The 22,580-nt window shown below is 29.7% G+C and overlaps 1 protein-coding gene and 1 long non-coding RNA gene across 3 annotated transcripts; both read left to right on the forward strand.

Moving 5' to 3' along the window:
- The first annotated feature begins 4,373 nt into the window (after positions 1–4,373).
- On the forward strand, positions 4,374–6,498 carry LOC130826176 (ethylene-responsive transcription factor RAP2-3). Its single transcript, XM_057691738.1, has 2 exons — positions 4,374–4,771; positions 5,631–6,498. Exons 1-2 carry the CDS (start codon positions 4,609–4,611, stop codon positions 6,263–6,265), a joined length of 798 nt encoding a protein of 265 aa, XP_057547721.1. The 5' UTR covers positions 4,374–4,608; the 3' UTR covers positions 6,266–6,498.
- Positions 6,499–12,591: 6,093 nt separating this feature from the next.
- LOC130825372 (uncharacterized) lies at positions 12,592–20,719 on the forward strand. 2 transcript variants are annotated; one of them, XR_009046885.1, is made up of 4 exons: positions 12,592–12,891; positions 13,975–14,051; positions 15,357–16,800; positions 16,896–20,719. It is a non-coding gene; the product is annotated as an uncharacterized LOC130825372 (long non-coding RNA). The 2 variants fall into 2 exon arrangements; XR_009046884.1 differs by having other exon boundaries at positions 13,975–16,800.
- Positions 20,720–22,580: the final 1,861 nt, after the last annotated feature.

The following is a 22,580-nucleotide window of genomic DNA, read 5'->3' on the forward strand; positions in this document are numbered from 1 at the left end:
TTCTATTCGATCAGGTCCATTTATCAATGTAATAATTCTATTAACATCTCTAATTGTGCATAATTGAAAATTGTAAAAAATTGATATTAATAATCTTTACATTGAAACGAATCAAAGAAGATTCCACTTGACTATGTTATTAACTTATATGTTAAGAATAAAATACAAGTTAAAAGTGATTGATAAACAGTGTCAAAAGTCTAATAGGACTATTAAGGTGAATGGAAGAGAGCATAATTTTATGACCTAGTGCATTTCTCATGGTTGTGCCGCTTTATTGTTTATATCCAAACCTTATAACATACTTGCTCTATTCTTTTTGTTTATTTTTTATGCAGTTTTTAAAGTAAATTTTAGAATGAATATAACAAGATCTCATATAGATATATTTTAACCTCTATATATATCTTAAAAATCTTAATTAAATTTTACTCTTCTCAAAATAAAATATTTTAAACGAAATGAACATCATAGAAAATATCTGAGCTGTCATTTACAAAGAAGAAAATGTATCAGTTCACATATGCCCATAAATCAATTACCTACCATTCAAATGATAGGAAAATTTAACAGTTAAGCTCAATTTAAAAGTATAAGTAAACTTTAATAAAAATTAGTTCAAAATATGTGATATGTCATATTGTTTTAATAAGCTCTTAACAAAAATCTCTTTTTTTTCAATTTACTACATTACAATTATTTTTTATTCATAATTTACCAATTTGAAAACAAAGAATTATTCTAAAAGAAGAAGTACGTATAATTCATTTTGTTAAATGGTGAATAGCGATATAAAAACTAATATATTTAGTACAAGAATAGTATAAAGTTCACAATCGTTAACACCTTGAAAAATAAAATGTTTAACTATAGAGTGTCTTTAACGTAACAATTTTGATAGTTTTTAGTGATTTGGTTAGTTTAATTATTACTTAACCCAGAAAATATCGATATTTGACCATAATTTAAGTAGTGGTGCATAAATTCTTCGCGTTTCAAAATAAAAAGTATGATTTCAATATAATTACACAACTAATAGCTACCTGCATATCTAATACTTACGACATAAAAACCATAATAGAAGTACAATTATCAATAGCTAATTCCGAAAATGTAAACCCTAACACTGGATTACCACTTCACTTCTTATAGGGATGGTAGTTAAAATTTGGATACTCTTAGAAAAACATGCAAAGGTGCATGCACTTTAATTCTGGCTTTTGCTTTTAAGCTGACTATTCAATGGAAACTAGAGTCTGTGACCATGAACATTCAAGAGGATTCACTTTCCTCTTATTATTTTTTTTCCTCCTCTTAACTATCCTCTTAGATATGTAGAGAAAATAACAATCCTCTTGGCTAAGAGGATTGGTCATGATCCTCTCCATAAAGAGGATGTAGATGGATGCAAGAGGATTAAATAGGACAAAAAAATAAAGGCATTCTTACGTTGGGAGGGTGATAAAGGAGGAAAAAAAAAAGTATTTGGGCCAAGAGAATTGGCACTTGACACAATTTGATTAGTTGAATTTAAGTTTGATTTTTTTTATAATGGAATTATTTAAAACGGTCATAAAAAAACGGTAAAACAAAATTTCAAAATAATTTCACCAACGGCTTTATTTTTTTCTCTCTATAAAATGAACCTAAATTTGCCTACATTTCACACACCTTAATTTTGCGGTCTTTTCTCTTTCTTCTATACTACCTATCTAAACTCATTTTCTTGTTGATAATTTCATTCACATTATGATATCCTTAATTATAGATCCAAATAATCCAAATTATGGAAGAAATTTCAACTTTCCATACTACCCAAACCCTCAAAATAACTCAATAATTACAAGACTAATTTTCTATGTTTTCCGAATAGAAAAACGTAGTAGTATTTTTTTTAAAAAATTCTATGTTTTCCGAACATTTAATTAATGTATGTACTTTGTTTCTTTAAGTTATAAAATATGAAATTATGAATATTTTTTTGTGGGTTGCGAGACTAATAATTCGTTAATTAATTAATTATATGAAAATTGAGTAAATAATATTTATCATTCAATAATTACACAAATTATAATTATTAAATTTGGGTAGGAAAAAGAATGTGTAGTGGACTATATGTGAGTAGGAGAGAGAAAATGAAAAGAGGATGAAAAAGTTTACCCTTGGATATTGGACAAATTAAAGGAATAGAATGAGGAGGAGGATGTAAATAGTGAAAAATGATGTGGGGGAAAGAGAATATGATGTGTTAAATGGAGAAAAAAAGATAGAATTGTGAAGAGATATATTTGTCCTCTTCATTGTTCATGCTCTCATATATACTTGACCATTACACTTAATTTACCTTATTTTTTTTATTTGAGTCTAATTTAATAAGTTTGCCTTATTTCTACTTTTAGAAATATCCTCACTACTTTTACTTTATATATTTTACTATTTTAACTCATTAAACCCAATTGTTTAGTTTTTGTACCAAAAATAAATGGGGATTAGTAAAGGCAAAGCGGACTACCTGTCCAGGGTCTCAAATTTTTTAGGGTCCAAAAAATTTATTTTTTTGTTTGAGTGATATTTATTTGAAGTAAATTTAAATATAATTACATTTTTTGCTAAATAATATGAGTTATAAGTGCTTTTTATTTAATTAGTTCAAATATTAACAATAAAAAATAAAAAATGTATTATATTATTCGTTATGCCTTAAGGATTTAAAAGCTCTTACTTAGCTTTTACTCATAGGCCTAAAAATAAACGAGTGAATAGAGGAATATTGAATACGTAGGTGACTATGGCATCATATTCATTGCATATTTGCTTGTGTTGGTCCATCGTTGAGCACACTTAGTCTTCTAAATATATTCTTCATTTACCTTAGTCTCACTTTTGACATTTCTTATTTTAGACCAAGAAATTGTTGTCCCTTTATCAAATGACAAAATCTGTTTAATTTTAAACAACAAATCACAGCAAAACAAACTAATTAATTCTAGAAGAAAACTAAAATGTGGAGTAATTTGCTAGCTAGATGATACATTCAAAACGTAAGTCTCTAGAATTTAAGAGTGTGTTTGAATGAAAGAAAATGAAGAAAAAGAAAGGCTCTTTTTTATGGATAATAAAATAGAAAATCTCTAAATTTAAAAAGATTTGGAAGAAAAACTTTTATCACCCTTCTTTTCCTTTCCCCTTCCCCTTTTTTTTATTTTTTTTTTCTTTTCAAATTTTATCCAAACATAGTGCAAAAGAAAAAAAAAAAAAAACATAATTAAAACTACATCAAATCACTAATTGTTTAGTTAAAAGGCTTTATTTTGGTCTTTGGGTAAATATATGATCTAAACTCAATAGCTGAAAGTATATACTCCCAAGTGTAACTTCAATTTTAAGAAGCAACAATATGAAAAAGTCAAAAAAAAAAGTGCAAGAGATTAAAAATACAAAATAAGTATACAATAACATTAATCTTATTCATTTTTCATCTTATATCGTTGTTATTGTCGTTTAATTTATGTTGATATAATCCTTTCATATAAGCGTCTTATATTATATTCCTTGCCCTCTATTAAGGTGTCGTGAGTCTCATGACTTGTTAAGTTTTATCATATACATTCTACAATCTTTATCTCTATAAAATTGGCGCGATTTACAAATATTTATTCGTTTTGGTGGCATTTATTAGTACTTCCTCGCTATACCTACCTCTCTTACTACAAAGGGACCTTTGATTTCTTGTAGATGAGCCTCGGGAGATGATGAAATTAGGAGAGGTGGTACCATTCCTTCTAATAACATATTAAGTTTGATTTTCATGAGGGTTTATATTAATTTTCTCCCTATCGTTTCAATTTTATTAATAGTCTATTTTATTTATTTTATTTTTGAAAAATTTTTACACTTTTTTTAGTTTCTTTCTATTACTCTGGATCCCTTCAACTCATATCAAATTGTCTCATTTAGTTTTTACGCTCTTTGATATATTAAACTAATTCTAAATATTTTTAATTGTACATAATAAAGCTATAAAAGTTTGATATTAATAAAATTTGTATTGAGATGAATCAAACAAGATCTCACGCGACTGTAATTTAACATCTAGATTAAGAAATAAAATACAAATACAGAGTAATTCATAAATAGTGTTAAAAAAATCAAATGAGACATTTGTTCTGATTTGGAGAAAACACTTTACTACAACCTTTAATTTTATACTCATCCATACATTTCAACCATCTTTCAATTCATACACACAATTTAAATAATTTCACTATTTATTAATCTTACTACAATATACAAATGAGTCAATTTTTTAATTACAAATATAAATTAATCTCTAATTCAATAATTTCTCGAAAATTCGAAATTAAGGTATCCTATTTAAATTTGTATTTTTCCTCCATAGTTAGTACTCCACTAGTCTAGTATTTATCATTATCTTTATGATTTATGATTGCATATCACAAGTCACAATCTTCCACACTACTCTCTCTATAAAACCAAACCAAACCTTCCCACCTTTCTTTCTTCTCTCATTCATATCTACCTTTCTATTGAAGCTACGTCAACTACAAACCCATCATAGTGAATGTTGGAAATCAAATCCATTATATCATGTGTGGTGGTGCCATTATTTCCGACCTTATCGCCGCCAAGCGCGGCCGCCGCAACTTAACCACCCAAGATCTATGGTCCGAACTCGACGCCGATCTTCTCAACTCTTACAACTTTCCTCATTCCAATTATTCTCCTAAACCCAACGGGCCCCCAAAACTCGGTAAGTTTTTTAATTATTTTCTTATTTTGGAGACACTAATATAATATGGATCAAGTACTCATACCAACGTAAAACTAATTTCAAAGTCGATTCTATTTCATGAGTGGTGGCTCAAGATCTTTTTATTTCATAGGCAAAAAAATTATAAAAGTATATTTAATTTTAGATTAAATAATAAAAAAAATAATATTTTTAAAAATATTTATAAAACTTTATATAATATATGTCAATATTTTTTTATAGTTAATGACAATTAATTAATGACTTTTGTTTCGCCTATTTTATTTTAATATTTTTTTATTTTTTAATTGCACTCAAAACACCTTTTTACACGCTCTTATATAGTTACCCGATTGTTTATATTTAAAGTTATTTACAATTTAAAATTATAAAATTTAATATTATAAAAATATCCAATAAGGCATATAAAACAATTATATTTTCTCTGTACAATAGTTCTAACATGAATAATTAAAACATCCTAAACAATTAGGAAAAATTACAGTAAATAACCATGAATAATATCAATTTAGTATATTTTCCTAAAATAATACCAATTTTACTCTATTAACTAATTTACCAATTTTTCTTTATAATCACCTATAGTTTAATTTTTAACATGTTAAGGATTTTCTAGGAAAACACTACTTTCAATTTTTATTATTCATACTTAATCAATATTTGTTATTATTGTAGGAAAATTAACGGGATATTTTATTATTTAGGGGTAATTTTGCCTAATAATTATTCATTAATGATCAAAGTAACATTTAGTTAAAAGTAAAAGAAAAAAAAAGTATTTTTATGATTTTATTTTGTTCGCATGATTTTCATTAACCTTGTAATTAAATGTGTCTAGGCCTGCAATTTGATGGGGAGAACACCAAAGAAGAAGACAACCGAGTGACGGAAGTAACTAAACCTAGTAAGACTCGGAGAAGTAGAAAAAACGTGTACCGAGGAATTAGGCAGCGCCCGTGGGGGAAATGGGCGGCAGAGATCCGAGACCCGAGAAAAGGTGTCCGGGTCTGGCTCGGTACCTTCAACTCCCCCGAAGAAGCTGCCCGCGCTTATGATGCGGCTGCTAAGAAAATACGCGGAGACAAGGCCAAGCTCAACTTCCCTGATTCTCTTCCTCCACCAACACCGCCGCCGCCTTCGGAGGAAACCGATTTTCATCCGGCGACAAAGCGGCTGTGCATTTCGAGTTCTTCCGAGTCGACTCAGATGAGTTATGACTCAATTGAGTCGACTCAAGTCCCAATGGTGGACATGGGTTTATGGGAAGATAAGGATAATGTTGATTCAGAGGGAAATAATGGTATTGGGAAGCAGAATGAGTTAGAGCAGCAGATGTCAGAGCTGGAATCAATACTTGAGCTGGACCATCGTAGTCAACTCGCTGAATCTGACTCACTGAGTCATTCTTGGGTCATGGACGAGTTCCTTTCTATACTCGATTATAATGACCTCAATGATAATTTTTTCTTTTGAATCACATGTTATTATTGATGCTTCGCCTCTTTTAATAGTAAAAATATAAATAAATCTGTTATTAACAATGACATATTACGGAAAAAATATTTTCTGATAATAAATTTGCAAGAACAGTAATGGGATGTAAGACGTTGTAATTTGTTATATTTTTCTTTAAAGTTTTTAAATGTGATATGTTTTGGATTGAATTAGTTGTGTAGATTCTATATATTGTTAGGTCCTTGTAATGTGTTTTGTTTTGTTGTTTTGTAATTTATTTTTTTGTCTTGCAAGTAAATAAAATAAATTTTTCGTTATTGAGTTGCGTGTAAACGTAAACATGTTATACATGTAAACTAATTTTATTATTTATTAGGTGTTCTTTTCCATTTTTCTCAATTTTTTATATTGTTATATTAGAAATGTTTTATTAGAGATTCTCATAATTATGTTTTTTGTTTTGAGAGTTTTAGGTAGCAGTTGTAGCAATTTTAATAAAAAAATATTTACCTATTAATGACTTTTTATTTATAAAAATGGATTTTATTTACATCTTATACAACTATTTCATTCACAATTTCACAATATTTTATAATTCAATTAATAGATTACTTATTTTGTTCGGATATATATGTTCTTCACCTTTTATTTATTTATTTTAAAACAACTTTTAAAATTTACTTGATTTTTCATATTAAAATATCATTCTCCTCATTCTAATTATTTCTTAATTCTTCTTTACTATATGCAACGATAATCAGCATTTATTAAAATCAATTATTATTTTTAATAGAATCTTGTTGCGCATCATGAGGTTTTTTTAAAATATTTTTTATATTTGAAATGGGAATAATAAGTAATGTTTGTATCAATATTAAATGTTGTAGAAGATGACATAGTAGTACTAAGATAGCTTATGATATCTACCTCCGTTTTAAAATACATTCAATATTTGTATTTTTACGCAATTCAATACACTAATGTAATTTTTAATATCTATAATTATGTATAATATAAAATTATAAAAATTTAATATTAATAATCTTTATATCGATACAAATTAAATAAGATCACACTTGACTATATTTTAATTTATAAATTATAAATTAAAAAAATAAATATATAGTGTTTGTTTTTCCAATATTACGACTATATTGAAAGGGAGAAAGTATATGATAATGATACGGTGCAATTGTTGATAAATTTGTATCGTGTGACATATTAGAGTTGGAGCCATTTGCTGTTGTCGGATTGTGCACCACTCTTTTTTATTCTTTTCTACAACTTTTATGGGTCTTATTCTGTGTCCACACTCATTCTTTTACATCACTATAGAAGTATTTTTTCAAAAATAAAGAATCGGGTATTTTTAATTAGAGATAAGTTTTCTTTTAAAAAAACATTGAAAAATGATTTTCAGTTGAGTTGAAGGACTTTTTGACTGCACTTTTTTTATAGGTATGAATTGTCGTCTCTCTTCCCTCTCCAAACTTTGATTATAGTTTTTCTATAAATGAGATACAATAGGTATAATGATGATGTCAGATGATGATGATTTTTACTTATTCCTAATCTATTTTGTAATAAAAATAATACTCTCTCTTATTCACCTTAAGTGTCTCATTTTCTTCTTTGGCCAAATCACTCTAAATGTCTCGTTTCTATTTTGGTTATATTAACTTTATCAATTTACTCTTGCTAAACATAACTTTTTCACAATTTTACACCTATTAACTCAACTTTACCTCCTATTAAAATTTTAAAATACTCCACTTTTTCTTTCACATGTGGTCCCATTTTGACCACCTAAAAAATAGTGAAAAGTCAAATGAAACACATTGGATGAATAGGAGGGAGTATTGAGAGTCAAAGTAATGCATCAGAGTACATATAAAATGTCAAATGTTACACTTGATTGGATTAAATTAACTTGTTAAAGAAGTATAATGTTAAATTATTTATTTTTATGTAGAGTTTTTAATGTACATTATGGATAGCATGAAATTGATATATATAAATATTTCCTTCTAATATCATGTCGTAGACGACACACAACTTACCGATCCAAACCATATATAATCCATTGCATTAAGAAGCCAACTATTAGCCAAATAGCCCAAATCAAACCATATACAACCCACTGCATTAAGAGAAAATTTGAACAAAATAAGATTATTTAACAACTTAATTTTAAAAATAAGCTACGTGAAAACTTAATTCCCAAAATAAGCGTCCGTACATCCAAACCTAGTCTTGGAGTAAGTCGCTGTTACTAACAGCGAAAGACAAAAAATAAAAATTAAAAGTCATAAGTTGTTGTTACTAACAGCGACTTAGGGAGTTGACCAGTCAACTCCTTAAGTCGCTGTTAGTAACAGCGACTTTAAAGTTAACTGATCAACTCCTTAATCTCGTAGATTGGAATGAGGAAGTAACTGAGAACTGAAAACTTAAAACGCATTAAGTCGCTGTTAGTAACAGCGACTTACTCCAAGGCTAGGTTTGGATGTACGGACGCTTATTTTAGGAATTAAGTTTTCACGAAGCTTATTTTTGAAATTAAGTTGTTAAAATATCTTATTTTATTCAAATTTTCTGCATTAAGAAGCCAACTATTAGCCAAATGGCCCAAATCGAACAATAACATAACCAACTTGCAACTAGCAAAAAAAAAACCAATTGTCTAACACCCACGAAAAATTAAACCAATTGTCAAATTCCGTCTTCTTAATACATAGAGCTGTCTACCAACAAGTGAAGACCTTAGAACGTTCTTGAGTCGTGCTAAACTTGTGATGTTTTTAATCGCTTCAGCTCGGGTTTAAATTGATGAATTTATTTCAAACAAAATACACGAAAGTAATTCGTGTTGGAGAAAACTCTGGCTATCATGCATGATACCATTACATAATGCATTATTCAGTCGTTGAAATTACAATAAATGATTAAACAAATTAAATTAATTAAGTACACGATCAATAATGGTTATGTATTGGGCTAATGGCTAAGATACAACAATAAATGACGCAATTCCTTAATGGGTTTCTTAAATTTATTAATTATTAGGATTTCCATCAATCAAGTTGGTTAAAGCAAAAAGATAAACAAAAATAAAACATAAATTATTATATAATACGATTTTACTGTGAGACTATTTCTTTTGATTTGACTTAATATACACCAACTATTTTAAAGTAATTACTTATAATCTAAAAATCATTACTTATAGTTTTAAAGTTTTAACTTTTTATGGTCGCTTAAAGTGATTACTTGTGACCTTTAAATGTTTACAGACAAACATAGAGTGATCAAAGAAAAAATAACTAAAATACTGAAACAAAACTTACTTAAAATAATAATAAAGAGAATAATTCGGGAAGATGCGTGAATGGAATCATCGAAAATAATTCTCTAACATCAGCAAATAGTATTGTAATAGAAAACTTTGTTTATACTACAATTTCCTAAAAGATAATTTTATCTTTTTGCTTGTCTCGTTGAATTTATTTTTTTCTTTGGTCGATCATGTCTTATACAGTTATACCTTTTTTATTCTCATTTATATATTTAAGCTATTTTTCATTTTATTTTTTTTCATTTCTCCTATATACTACCTTTGTTCCAAAAAGACTGTCATGTTTTTTTTTAGTTTGTTTTTTTATTTGCCATAATCTCTTATTATAGAAATATTTTCCTTATTTTTTTTTTATTTTCATCCATAGTTCTCAACACTATTTTTATATCAATCATACAATTTAAATATTTCTATTTTTTTAATTTTTATGTAATTAATAAAAAATAGTACATTTTTATTATTAAGTGATGCTTTTTTTAAGGACACATAAAGTAATTATTTAACCTCGTCATTTTATCCGTACTTAATCATTGTTTTATTTTTATAATTTTTTATTTCTAGTGATTTGTTCTTATCTATAAGGAAATGAGATATATCAAATTAATGGGCTAGTCGTTGATTGTTAGATTGACAATCCTAAGTTATTAGTAATATTAATATATTATACTCCCAATTTCTCGAAAAAAATATAAAATACTCACTAGAGAATAATTTTTTTAAGGTTTTTGGCTTTCTCATTCCTAAGGCCTTTAAGACGAGCCAAAAGTCGTTGATTTCAGTTACAAATTTTGTTATATTCAATTTTAAGGGCCAATTATAGCGTTAAATAAGTTGTATTCATCCCTTTTTTTTTAAAGATAGTTGTAATCTACCCTTATGTCTTAAATATCAATGCTAATGAACACCCTTATATGCTATTTTAAAACGATGAATTCAACTTGAAATTTAGAATTGAATTTAATTAATTCAGTGATTGACAAATTATAAAAGTTTAGGGTGTTTGGTTTATGACTTTTTGCTTAGCTTTTTCGTTGGTTTTTGACTTTTAGTTTGTTGGTTTATCAAACAGTTAAAAAACTGTTTGATAAATGGCTCTTAAGTCAGTTGAAAAGTTGATTTTTCAGCCAATATAAAAAAGTTACTCCAATTAGCTTTTTGGTTGACTTTTGACTTAATAATCCACTTTTTCTCATAATAAACAGCCAACAACCATATCTAAATTTACCAAACATCTCCATAAATAGTTGGCTTTTTCAGCTAGCGTAAAAGTCAACAAAAATAGCCAATGTTTCCAGCTGGTTAAATAAGCCAACTAAAAAAGTCAACAGTCAATTGTCAAACACCCCCTAAATTTAAATATGAGTCAATTTCACAATTTTTAACAAATTGTTATATGAGACGTTCTTGCCATGATAAGCACTTCAGACATAGATTAAAAAATCCAATTAATATAAATTAGGAGAATATGAGTTCCTTATTTTGAGAATATATGTGTCAGTGAGAGATGAACTCAGATAAAAGTATTTGTTTAAAGTAGTTAAAGTTGAGAATTTCAAAATGATTTTTTAGCCCTTATCATATTCAAATTCTTCATTTATAATTTTTAAAATGAATTCTATACTTTAAAATAAAATAACACAACCATATATTAATAGCACCACATTCTATTTAGCGCTGCATAATTGTAGATGTTTGGTTATTGTTGGTAGCAAATGCTTGATTCTAGGATCAAGAGGTTGGAGATTGATTCTCTTTGCCACTAATACAACTAGATATTGTTGTGACTTGAGTTTTGTATTAATTAATTATGAGTTAAATGACAATTAAAATGTGGAAGAATTTTTTGCTTAAAGGTTAGAAGTAACACAGAAGATTACTAGACCTTAAGTATTTAATAAAATGGATGGTAAAGACACATCACATTTTATGATTGGTTATATGGGAATCAATTAGTACATGGTACTATTGATAGTGTATCTTTGACATGTGAAGACTAGAAGAGCAAATATTCAGTCCTATATGCAATGTGTAAGAGCATGGGAGACCATGGGTATCATGGAAAAGAAAAGGCAAGCAAGGGAAGAAATCAGAGCAGACCTGCTGCCTCTGCTGACCTCCTTATAGCTGTTGTCCACTTTGATATTGTTGTTCCATTTGTCCCTCCTTTGCCTATATATGTATATATGTTGTATGTATTGATGTTGAGCCAAGTTACAAGCTTGAGCCTCCCAATCTTATCTTTACCATGCTCTATTTAATTCTCTACTCAATGTATAGCTCACACATACACTCTCTATTGATGTAGTTCCTTCAATATTGTAATGAGCTCTCAAGCTCCTATATTCTTTAAACACATAATGATACACTAGCTTAGTATGGTGGATGTAGCCTCATTAATGGTGAACCACCTTAAATCTTTATGTTATGTTTACATTACTTTAATTGCTTAAATCACCTTAATACTTGTATATAACCATGGTTCATTGGTGCACCTTCGAGCCATGGTCATTAACCTTTCGTGCCACCTTTAGGCCCACACTTTTGCATTCGTTAGCTGTAACACCCCGAGATTTTAATAATGAAATTATTTAATATTTTAATAATTTTTAAAGATTTTACAATTATATTAAATTATTTCTGAATTAGTTTAATAAATTTCTTGCATACATAAATGTAAATGTTAACTTTTATATATATATATATATATATATATATATATATATATATATATATATATATATATATATATATATATATTAAAAATATAGTTACGATTTCTTAACTAAAGAGGTTCGAATCAAAATGATTATTTATTAAAATGTGTGAGCCTATAAAAGTGAGTCTCTTAATTGGGTCTCACAAGAAAATTAATCGAGATAAAAAAATAAATAAATAAATAAACCTAATAATAAATAAACAAAATAATAATAATAATAGTAATAATAATGATAATAGCAATAACGAGTATAAAACCCGTGAAAACCCTAAATGCCCAAAGGAGCCGTCAATCCCTCCTTCTCTTCCCTCTCTTCTCTTCTCTCTCACATCCCTCCCCCTCACGGTTCAGCAGTAGCCCCAGAGCCACGCCTCCGCCGTAGCTTCCAGCAGCCGCCAATAGGCTGCGTTTGCCTCCTCACAGAAGCAGCCGTGGCTGCGTTCTTCCCCACCAACAATCGTGTAGCATTTTCGTGCCGCTAGCAACTGGCTGCTGGGCAGCCGGTTTTGGCCCTGCGCCACCGCCTCCGTGGTGACCTCCTCTCACTTCTTCATCCTCTTGCTAGTTTATTTTGTGAGCCATCTCTTTACTCTTATTTGATTTCATCTTTGTTCCAATTAAAATTTATAAAGTTTATGAGAAAAGTGTTGAACTTTGTATGATTGTTATTGAATCTTGTAATGAGTGAGAATTGGATTGATGATTTGAATGTACTTATAAATTAGGTTTTTGAAATATGAATGAAAAGTGTTGAACTTGTATTATTTTCATTGAATCTTTTTGTGGGTAAGAATTTGATTGATGAATTAAACATGTTTATGACTAAGGGTTTGAAGTGTGATTGAAATTATGGGTTGTGTATTGATTTTGTATTAGTTTCTTCGAATCTTAGTATGGGTAGTGATTAAATATTGTTTTCTTTGAACACGAAACGATTAGGGCTTGGATTTAGAGATGAAATTACTAATAATGTGTGTTTTATTATACTATATTTTGGTGATGATTGATTAAATAACTTTACAAGTTGTTTTAAGATTTGGTCGATTGGTTATTATTGTGAATAATTATTAATGGTGATGATGTTAGTTGACTATGAAAGTGATTTCGATTGATTAAATTGGAAATAATAGTTACTAATTGTTGTGGTTTGATTGTTGTGAATTACAAATACCCTTATGAGGTTGTTATTGAAGTTATAGATACATGATATTAGTAAGCCAAGAGCATAATGTCAACTTATCGTCGATGGTTGCTTAAGTTAATTGTCATGTTGTTTTAACTATAGTTCCTAATAGCTTTGGAGAATGTAACAAATGTTATCGTGATACGTTAACTCTAAGATTTGCCTCATCGCTATATTAATGTTATATTAAAATTGTAAGATTTAGTTGTGATTAGTTGTTTTTGGGTAACGCGAGCCGATATGCTCAAAATTAATTAATGTAAAGAAACTATTCACACATACTTCTACTTTAAATTGACGGAAAGACTTATGTTGTGTTGAGTTAATGATTTTGACTTGTATTGAATGAGTTGTGTGCGTGCTAGAGTAATCGAAAACTCATGTTGAATGGGTGATAGCGGTTAATTTGGTATTTAGTTTGGTATGTCAAAGTAGTTAAGGGAACTTACTAGTTCTACTCATAACTTATATAGGTGCCCATTTCGTAAGAGGAAAGTAGAGCCTTAGTTGAGTGATTTTGTGACTTTTGATCGTGCAGTGACGCTTACAGGTACGTACACGCAGTAACGAACTCTTATATGCAATTTTTATTTAAGACATTATTGTTCATTGTAATAATATGCACTGCATCAAAATTGAGATACTAGCGAGTACGCCTTATACGAAACGCCGTCGACTATGAAATTCTTGCGCTTAGAATAGTTATAGAGAATGAAAGTGTTACCCCCCCTATTTATTTAAGAATTAGATTATGCCTAATTGTAGTTAGAATGACTCCTTTATAGGTGAATTCATATTCTATTGAGTGGCTCAGTGGGTTTTGGCGCGCTGCTATCCCAGGGCGCTCATTAATAGTTGAGAGTGGAAGTTATTCCCATCTGATAAGGTACTAGATTATGATTAGCTGGCGTGACTTAACTGGATTATGTCCGGTTGTTTTATTAGTCCCCTAGGTGAGGTTCGACGGGACCACCGTAAGGGGGGTATGAGCATGCTTGGGTCATTGGGCGCCGGATGGCCGATAACGCCCCTTGACCGAAGTGTTACCATGCGGGCCTTGCAAACCTCAATATGGTGGCCTCTTCATTGGTTTAGTACCCCAGTGTGTTAGTTTTTCCCGAAGGTAGGACCCGAGAGGGTCAGATGGAGGGGGCATGAGCTCGTACTTTGCCAATGCGCGCCGGATGGCCGATAACGCTCTTGGCCGTGTCACTATGCCAGGAAGTAGAGAAAGATCCAGTGATAGAAAGTTATTCAGTGATAGAAAATTTATTCATTGATCGAAAATTATTTAATGATAGAAGGTTCATTCTTTGATAGAAAGTTTACACATTGATAGAAAGTTCACTTTTTGATAGAACGTTTACTCATTAATAGAACATCTACTTATTGATAGAATAGTTCATGCTAGTGAGAAGTGTGCCTAAGTTAAGTTACCTCAAGGGTATTACAGATTATGATCACACTTACCTGAAGATAGACAAGCTCTATAAGGTCATGTGTTAGGTATTCTGTTAATGCCTTGGTCGAGTTGATACTATACGTGTTTTGCAAGAGTTTATGTTTGAAAAGAGGAGCGTGAAGACCTGCATTCTACCCAAGAGCACATGGTTCGGGTTGGAAAGCACGTAATGAAATTAAGGAGTATAAGTGGCCGATAAACGGTTACTATCTGTGCTTGCGTTTTATGAAATCATCTTATGTTGTTTTATGATATAATGCTATCTAGTAGTTGGCCTTATTATATTTGATGTTAGTTACTGACGTGTACGTGTTTGTGTTTATGTTTGATTGTTGACGACTTTCTATGATTGTCCTGCTATGACACATTGGCCTTTGGTCTAATGTCGAGCAGCAGGAGGATTATAGACTGGCGTAGCAAGTACTGGAGCTTCTTTTGCATTGCATTGCATTTGGGGAGAGTGATGAGGGCGAAGCATAACCTGTGTCATGTCGCCATCTTTCGATTTTGTAGCTCTTGTTATCTTTTGTAAACATTGGTTGTGTATGTTTTGTTACGAGGCCTTGTTTCCTCCCTCGTATATTTGTATTTCCGCTGCGTAGTTTATAATTCTGTATGGTTTTAAGGAGTTAAGTCTTTTTAAAACGCAAACGTCGACACTGGAACCACGATCCATGCTTGGCATGTTGATGTGAGAAGCTGGCGACGAATCATTCCGCCGTGACATAGTTTTGATAGGCCGTTGGTGCCTTTACTTTATTAGCTTCTAAATAACTTATTTTTCTACAAAGGCGCACAGTTTTAAGGCAGGTGTTGCCGAAATTTCCACTCACTCATCTTTTTAAAGTTAATAATTAACGTTTATATAAATTCTATTCCTTTTTCTTTTATGTAACACCCGAACTTCCTCCCGTCCTTTACGATTTTGGTTTCGTTAAGGGGTCGGAAATTTATGGGTGTTACATTAGCCTATTCTAACATGCTTATATACCTAGAGATGTATTTACATTGAGTACAAACGATATAACTATCAATATTTACGGCCATTGACACTGATTTATTAATTCATATCGCTAATCAAATCTTTAAAATTGTGGTTTTACCGTTAAACTTTTGATATGTTGTTGTGTTCTCATCCGAAGCATACTATACTAGTAAATTAGTAATGTAGAGTTTTGAGCACAAAATTAACACTATATATATGTAAAGGAAGGGAGCGGAAAAAAAGACTAGAGAGAAATATATTAGTATTTGTTTGTTCAGAAAAGAAAAGAAAGAAAAGAAAGAGAAATTATATTATTTTTCTAGGCCTAATATTATATTTTATCGACTTTCATAACTTAGACTAATCTAACAAATTCTTTTCATATTCCATCTTGATCTATTGTAAATTGTAACTATTAACTATTTCATTCCTCATAGATAGTTGAATTTATAGAAGTATAAGCTACGTGTGCATGAGAATACAAATAAAGAAAAAGAATAACAATTGACCTTAATTGCAAATATCAATTGAATGTCTGCAATTTCAAATCAAATAAAATTGTATTCTCAGAATTGTCAAGCTTATTTTCCAGTCTCTAGTTTTTCCTTGCTTCCCTCCCTCAGTTCCAACAATCGGCCGTAAAACATTCTATTACTAGCAGCTTCCACATAGATGATGCTGATCGAGGATCATATGTACATAACCTTACATTTGTATACATTTTAACATGAAGATTGTATCCGAAACTTCTTGCTACAAACGTCATGCAGAAACTTCTCAAACGAAAAACAAGTGATTACCCAATAAAGCTCCGGTTATCACAAAGAAAGAAACTTACAAGGCCTATTCAAAGTTAGTAAAATTCTTTGAGATTCAAATCTGATTAAAGTGACTCATATAAGCAAAGAGATGAATAAACTGATTTATATCACCAACATGTCAATCAGAAATGCAGTCCTGAAGGGTCATTAGTGAGCCAAAGGGTACTATTGCCGATGGGTTTAATAGCAGCAGCAGATGCAAGAAAATACTTCCCAACATATGTGATAAGACGATGCCTGAAATCATCATCGAGACAATGACGATTGCCAAGATGATTGTGAAGAAAAGGTGTTCATAATGATGTTACACAGAATTCTAACTGGGAGAAAATAAGGCAAGTATTTCAGTAATTAAATCTAGATTGAGATTTTGCTCAACGTGTGAAATGAAAGCCTTAAGAGGTTATCTAAATAAAAAACAAGATGAAAATAACAAATAAAATAGTGGAAGAATGGACACAATGACTTTATGAGGTATCCCTCAACAATGGTTTGAGATTCAACAATACAAATAAAAATGATCCCTTATATTGGAGCACAACCTCTCAAGATCACCATACTAATTCAAACAAAGAACACTCAAGTTTCATACAAATGAACTAGCCCTCTCACATGTTGTGTTGTTTGTGGTGATTGATTCTATAAAGGATGTATGCTTTATATAGAGCTCATACATCATTCTAGAATCCACTCTTAATTCACCAATTAATACACAATTAACATCACACAAAAAATATTGCAATAAACATCATGACTTGCGCGTTCGAGCAGCAGCAGCTGCTGGCTTTTGTCCGTCTCTGACTTGGCTGCTCAGACGATCCAATGTGGTGCTCGAACGAGTAGCCCCTGCTGCACTCGTCTGGATTGTTTCACACATTGTCTTATTCGAGCAACTAACTCCCCATCAAGGCATGGTTCCACGCACTTAGTGAAGCCTCAAACGCCCCACATCGATCACTTCATTGATCATTTACAAACCTTAAAATATCACAACTTGACACGTCCTTAAAAGTCCTTCTCCAAAATACAAGCTAAGAATTATTCAATTATACATTCAAAGTTAACGTCATTATTAGGCGTTTTGGCAGTTACACCAACATGAATGTTACTTGACTAGGAAATATGTCCAAGGGAATGCACAAAATTTAGCTCATTGAATAATCCTAAAGAAATTATCCAAAACAAAATCCGCAACTTCACACAACATAACTTAATTCTAGAATTTCATTGAAATTAAATTTGATATTCCTAAATACGATGCTTCTCCACTCTAGCATATTTTTTTCCTACGAGCAAGTCAATAATAGAATTTCAGTAAAACTATCTTGTAAAGCAGAAAAACCAAGCAATTTGCCACCAAATGATTAGATTAAAAACTTGGAGTTCCGGAAAATTATCAATCAATTCACAACTACTATTTGCAATAGAAACAATATATTAGATAAATAGAATTTACATGAATATGTACATGGATATGAATGAAATTACCAGTAAATTTTCAGCAAACACAGGCAATTTGTAATGTAACCTTTTCTCGATCCTCGGTAACCAGTCGAACTACCTTCTAGAAAGCGAAATGCAAACAATTGGAAAAAACAAACCAACGAACAACCTCATAAACAAAATTAAAAGCCGGATCATCAAGATAAGGAGAAAATGAAAAGTCATTCCAATTAAATCCACCACCACCATTGCCGGAACCGCCGAAATTCCAATCTCTACCATCGCCGAATCCGTCGTAAAAGCTACCGTCATTTCCTCCGAAGAATCCGGAATCACCTTCATCATCGGAAAGAGGAGATTTGAGGCGAGTGCGACGGCGTCTATTGAGGAGAGTACGGCGAGCAGAAGTACGACAAAAGGGGAGACCTGACAGGAGGAGGTGCGACGACGTCGATAGAGTATACGACAGAGGAAGAGATTTGATGAGAATTGAAGATGGAGAGATGGTGAGTGGGAGAAAGTGCGTCCGCCACTAATGAGAGAGAGATGACGTCCGCCATGGATGATGATTGATGAAGCTTGGAAAAGAAAATGAGGAAGACGTTGATTCGTTGTAGGGAAATATTGTCACGGAAAAACGGATTTGTTCTAAAGAGGACGACGTCGTATTGCATTGTCACAGTTTCACTTGTTTTTGGTGAAGAAAGGAAAAATCAAAAATTTTGAAGTCAAAATTGAGTGACAAAGACAAAATGGAATATTTTGACTTTATTTTGGTAAATGGTTTTTTAGTAAATTTGTAACTTGATCAAAACTTAAAAATAATAATTTGCTAATAACAGCAATAAAATTTAGCACTTTCGTGAATTACAGTCTTAATATTTATTTTTTGCAAATTACTGCTATTAAATTATCAAAGTTTGTAGATTCAGGCCAAAACACAAAATTCCGACCATTTTCGTGGTCGGAATTTTAAGTCAAGTGATCGATGTTCTGTGTTTTTGGCCTAAATTTGTAAAATTTGATACTTTGATGACTGTAATTCGCAAAGAATAAACATTGAGACTGTAATTTGCAAAAGTGTTAAACTTTAAGGTTGTAATTTACAAATTATTCGAATCGAAATTCTTCGTCACTTTATGTCTCTACTTCATTGAAAGCTGGCTTACTTGACATTTAATTGCCCCGGGGAAATGGTACACCAAGCCCATCATCGACATCAAGCAGGATTTTCTTCAAAGAGAATGGATTGTTCTTGTGAGTGATACCGCATGAGAGGTATGCATTTTAAAAAACTATGGTCATGTATGAAACACCGCAAACCATATTCATTATGAGGAATGTGATTAAAATTTTTTCTCGGATAAAAAAAATCAGCAAAAGAAAGCAAAACAATACAAGTCAAGATAATACAAAAAACACAACAAGATAATGTTTAAGATCAAAATTAAGGCTAATAAGATTAAAAAAAATAATTAAAGCAAACATAAAGGCAATTACATTACAATAATTATATTAATGATTATCTGACTCCCTAGCTTTCTTTTTTGTTTTAATAGCTATATCTTATATTTTGTCTTTTATATGAGAGTTTTTGAGAAAAATATCATCATTATGATATTTAGTGAATTTTCGACCATAAAAAAAACTGTAATTATAGATTGTTAATCAGCCTTACTCTTTTTTAAGTGAAATTAATATCATACAATGTCTCTTGTTGCAAAGTGAGACTTGAGTCAAATATTTAAACTCTATTTTTGGAATTTTAAACATGAGATGATGGGTTTTTCATGAATTAGTATGAAGAGTGTGACTTTATCCTAGTCAAATATTTGACACGTGTTTTATAATTTAAATTTAGAGTTTGGCTTTTTGGGTGAATAAGTTTTGAAATTTGTTTAAGGATACTCGTATTGACTAGCTAAGAATTAATCACATTAAGTATTGTTGTCAAGTTTTGGTATCATCAAAATATATTGGAGTTTATCTTAGCCCATCTTAGCTCAATTGGAGTATTAGAAATATTAGATTTTTATTTTTGGCTTATTGTTCCACTTTATTTTGCGTATATACTTTATATTGGCATATGTATGAGTACTGAATAAGCTAAAGCTATACATAAAGGTTCGAGGTTCTATTAATCTTTAGTTCCTTCCATGCTCATTATCGGTTTTATAATTTTCTTTATCTATTTATCTTCCTCCTCACATACAGTCTCCACTGATGTAATTTCTTCTTGTATTTATTTCAGTTTTAACTTTATAACTCTATTATCTATTAAACATAAATATATAACACTAGCCTAAAAAGATTACGTAACCATGTTGGTGATACTCATAATATTTGTTATAATCGTTTTTTATTAATTTTTCTCTTAATCTTATGTTATTACACACCTTCAAGCTACTTTTTCAATTCATAATGTCCACCAAATTTATATCTTCTGCACTTATCTCTAATTTTAGAGTATGCGTTATTCTTATCAGACTCAACAAGTCCAAGTCAAATCTAAATTTAAAAAATGAAAAACGAGTATGAGTTCGGGTCGAGAAGACCCAAACCCCAAACCTGAACTCAAGACCCACCCTACAAACCTTTACCCTGAACCCTTGATAATCAAAAAATATTTAAAAAATTGTCTCCTATTTAAAATCCTACAAATTCTTTTCTCTTTATTCTTCAATCAAATTTCTGTTTGTGATAAATATAGGTTTTGTAGGATAGAGAATCGAAGCAATTCAGATTAAATATTGATATATGTTTATCAACAACTGAAAGGTGAGGAAATTTCTAAGAGTATGGTGAACATATTCCCCAACATTAGGCTTTTAAGTGAAGATGCCACACTGCAAGGAGTAGTTGGCTTAACATTCCATCTGTCAAAAAAATTAGTCCAAAGTAGATTTGCCTTAAAAATTAAGAAAAATAGTAAGCGTGAAGTCTTTTTATGTGGGGATCTTTTACTTCTATTTACTTTTTGGTATGAATACTAAAATAACTTGGAAATAATAGATTAAGTAGTATGATATTTAGAAAATATTATCATATGTAATGTAACAGTGGTGAAATCATATCAAAAAAAATAATAAAACAAATTCATTAAAACATATTAAAATGAAAAATAAGGTAAATTTAATACTTCTTCCATTTAAAATTATTGGTAATATTAGAAATTTAATATTATTTGTTCATCACTTTTAATTTGTAATTATTTTTTAATCTATGAGCCAAAACATAATCAAGTGTGATCGTATTTGATTCCCCTCAATGCGAAGAATATTAATATTCATTTTTTATGAAATTTTATTATTCAAAGTTAGATATTAAGAATTAAATTGGTGTATTGAATTACGTGAAAAGTCAAACATTATAAGTAAATTGAAACGAAGAAAGTAAGATATACTTAAAACACAAATTCTTGTGAGAGACGATCTAACCGTGAGATGTTTTTTATATATGGGTCGAATAGCCTAATTAAAATAGTTATTAGCATATAAGCTTCTTGTTTTGAAATCGTTTTGCCCAAAAATAATATCTCAATGAATTAGCTCTAATTAAAAAACCAAATAAAGTAAAAGTGAATTAAGTTACCAAACATGAAATTTGCAAATTGCAATGGACAAGGCACAAGTATGAGTAGTTTCCTAGACCAAAAAGTCCAAAGAAAAGTCATTTGCGTGACATCTTCCCTACTTAGTACACCAAAACTCTTCGGAAACAACTCCTTCCTACTACTAGTACTTCCTAGTTACCCCACTATCTTTTGTCCTTTAATTTTCACAATTCACATAAAATAGAGTATTTTGAGCACATTTTCTTTTAACTTATTTTTCTAATTTATTATTTATTTTTATTAGAATTAGATTCGATTAGACCAATTCAAATCAGAAAAGTTCAGATCAAATTAGACCAGATCAAACCAGATTAAATCAGATCAAATCAAATTATTATTATTATTATTATTATTATTATTATTATTATTATTATTATTATTGTTGTTGTTGTTATTATAATAATAATAATAATAATTATTATTATTATTATTATAATTATATTACTATTATTATTATTATTATTATTATTTATTATTATTATTATTATTAATATTATTATTATTATTATTTTTTATTATTATTATTATTATTATTATTATTATTATTATTATATTATGTGTTATTAATTATTATTTCTAATTAATAATAATAATAATAATAATAATAATAATAATAATAATAATAAATTATACTAACTTATTATTGAATTAATTAATTAAATAATAAAAATATATTATTAAATATTTTAATTAATAATAATTATTATTATTATTATAATTAATATTAATATTAATATTAATTAATTAAATACTTA

This window comes from Amaranthus tricolor, chromosome 10, assembly GCF_026212465.1.
Source record: "Amaranthus tricolor cultivar Red isolate AtriRed21 chromosome 10, ASM2621246v1, whole genome shotgun sequence".
Classification (NCBI taxonomy): domain Eukaryota; kingdom Viridiplantae; phylum Streptophyta; class Magnoliopsida; order Caryophyllales; family Amaranthaceae; genus Amaranthus; species Amaranthus tricolor.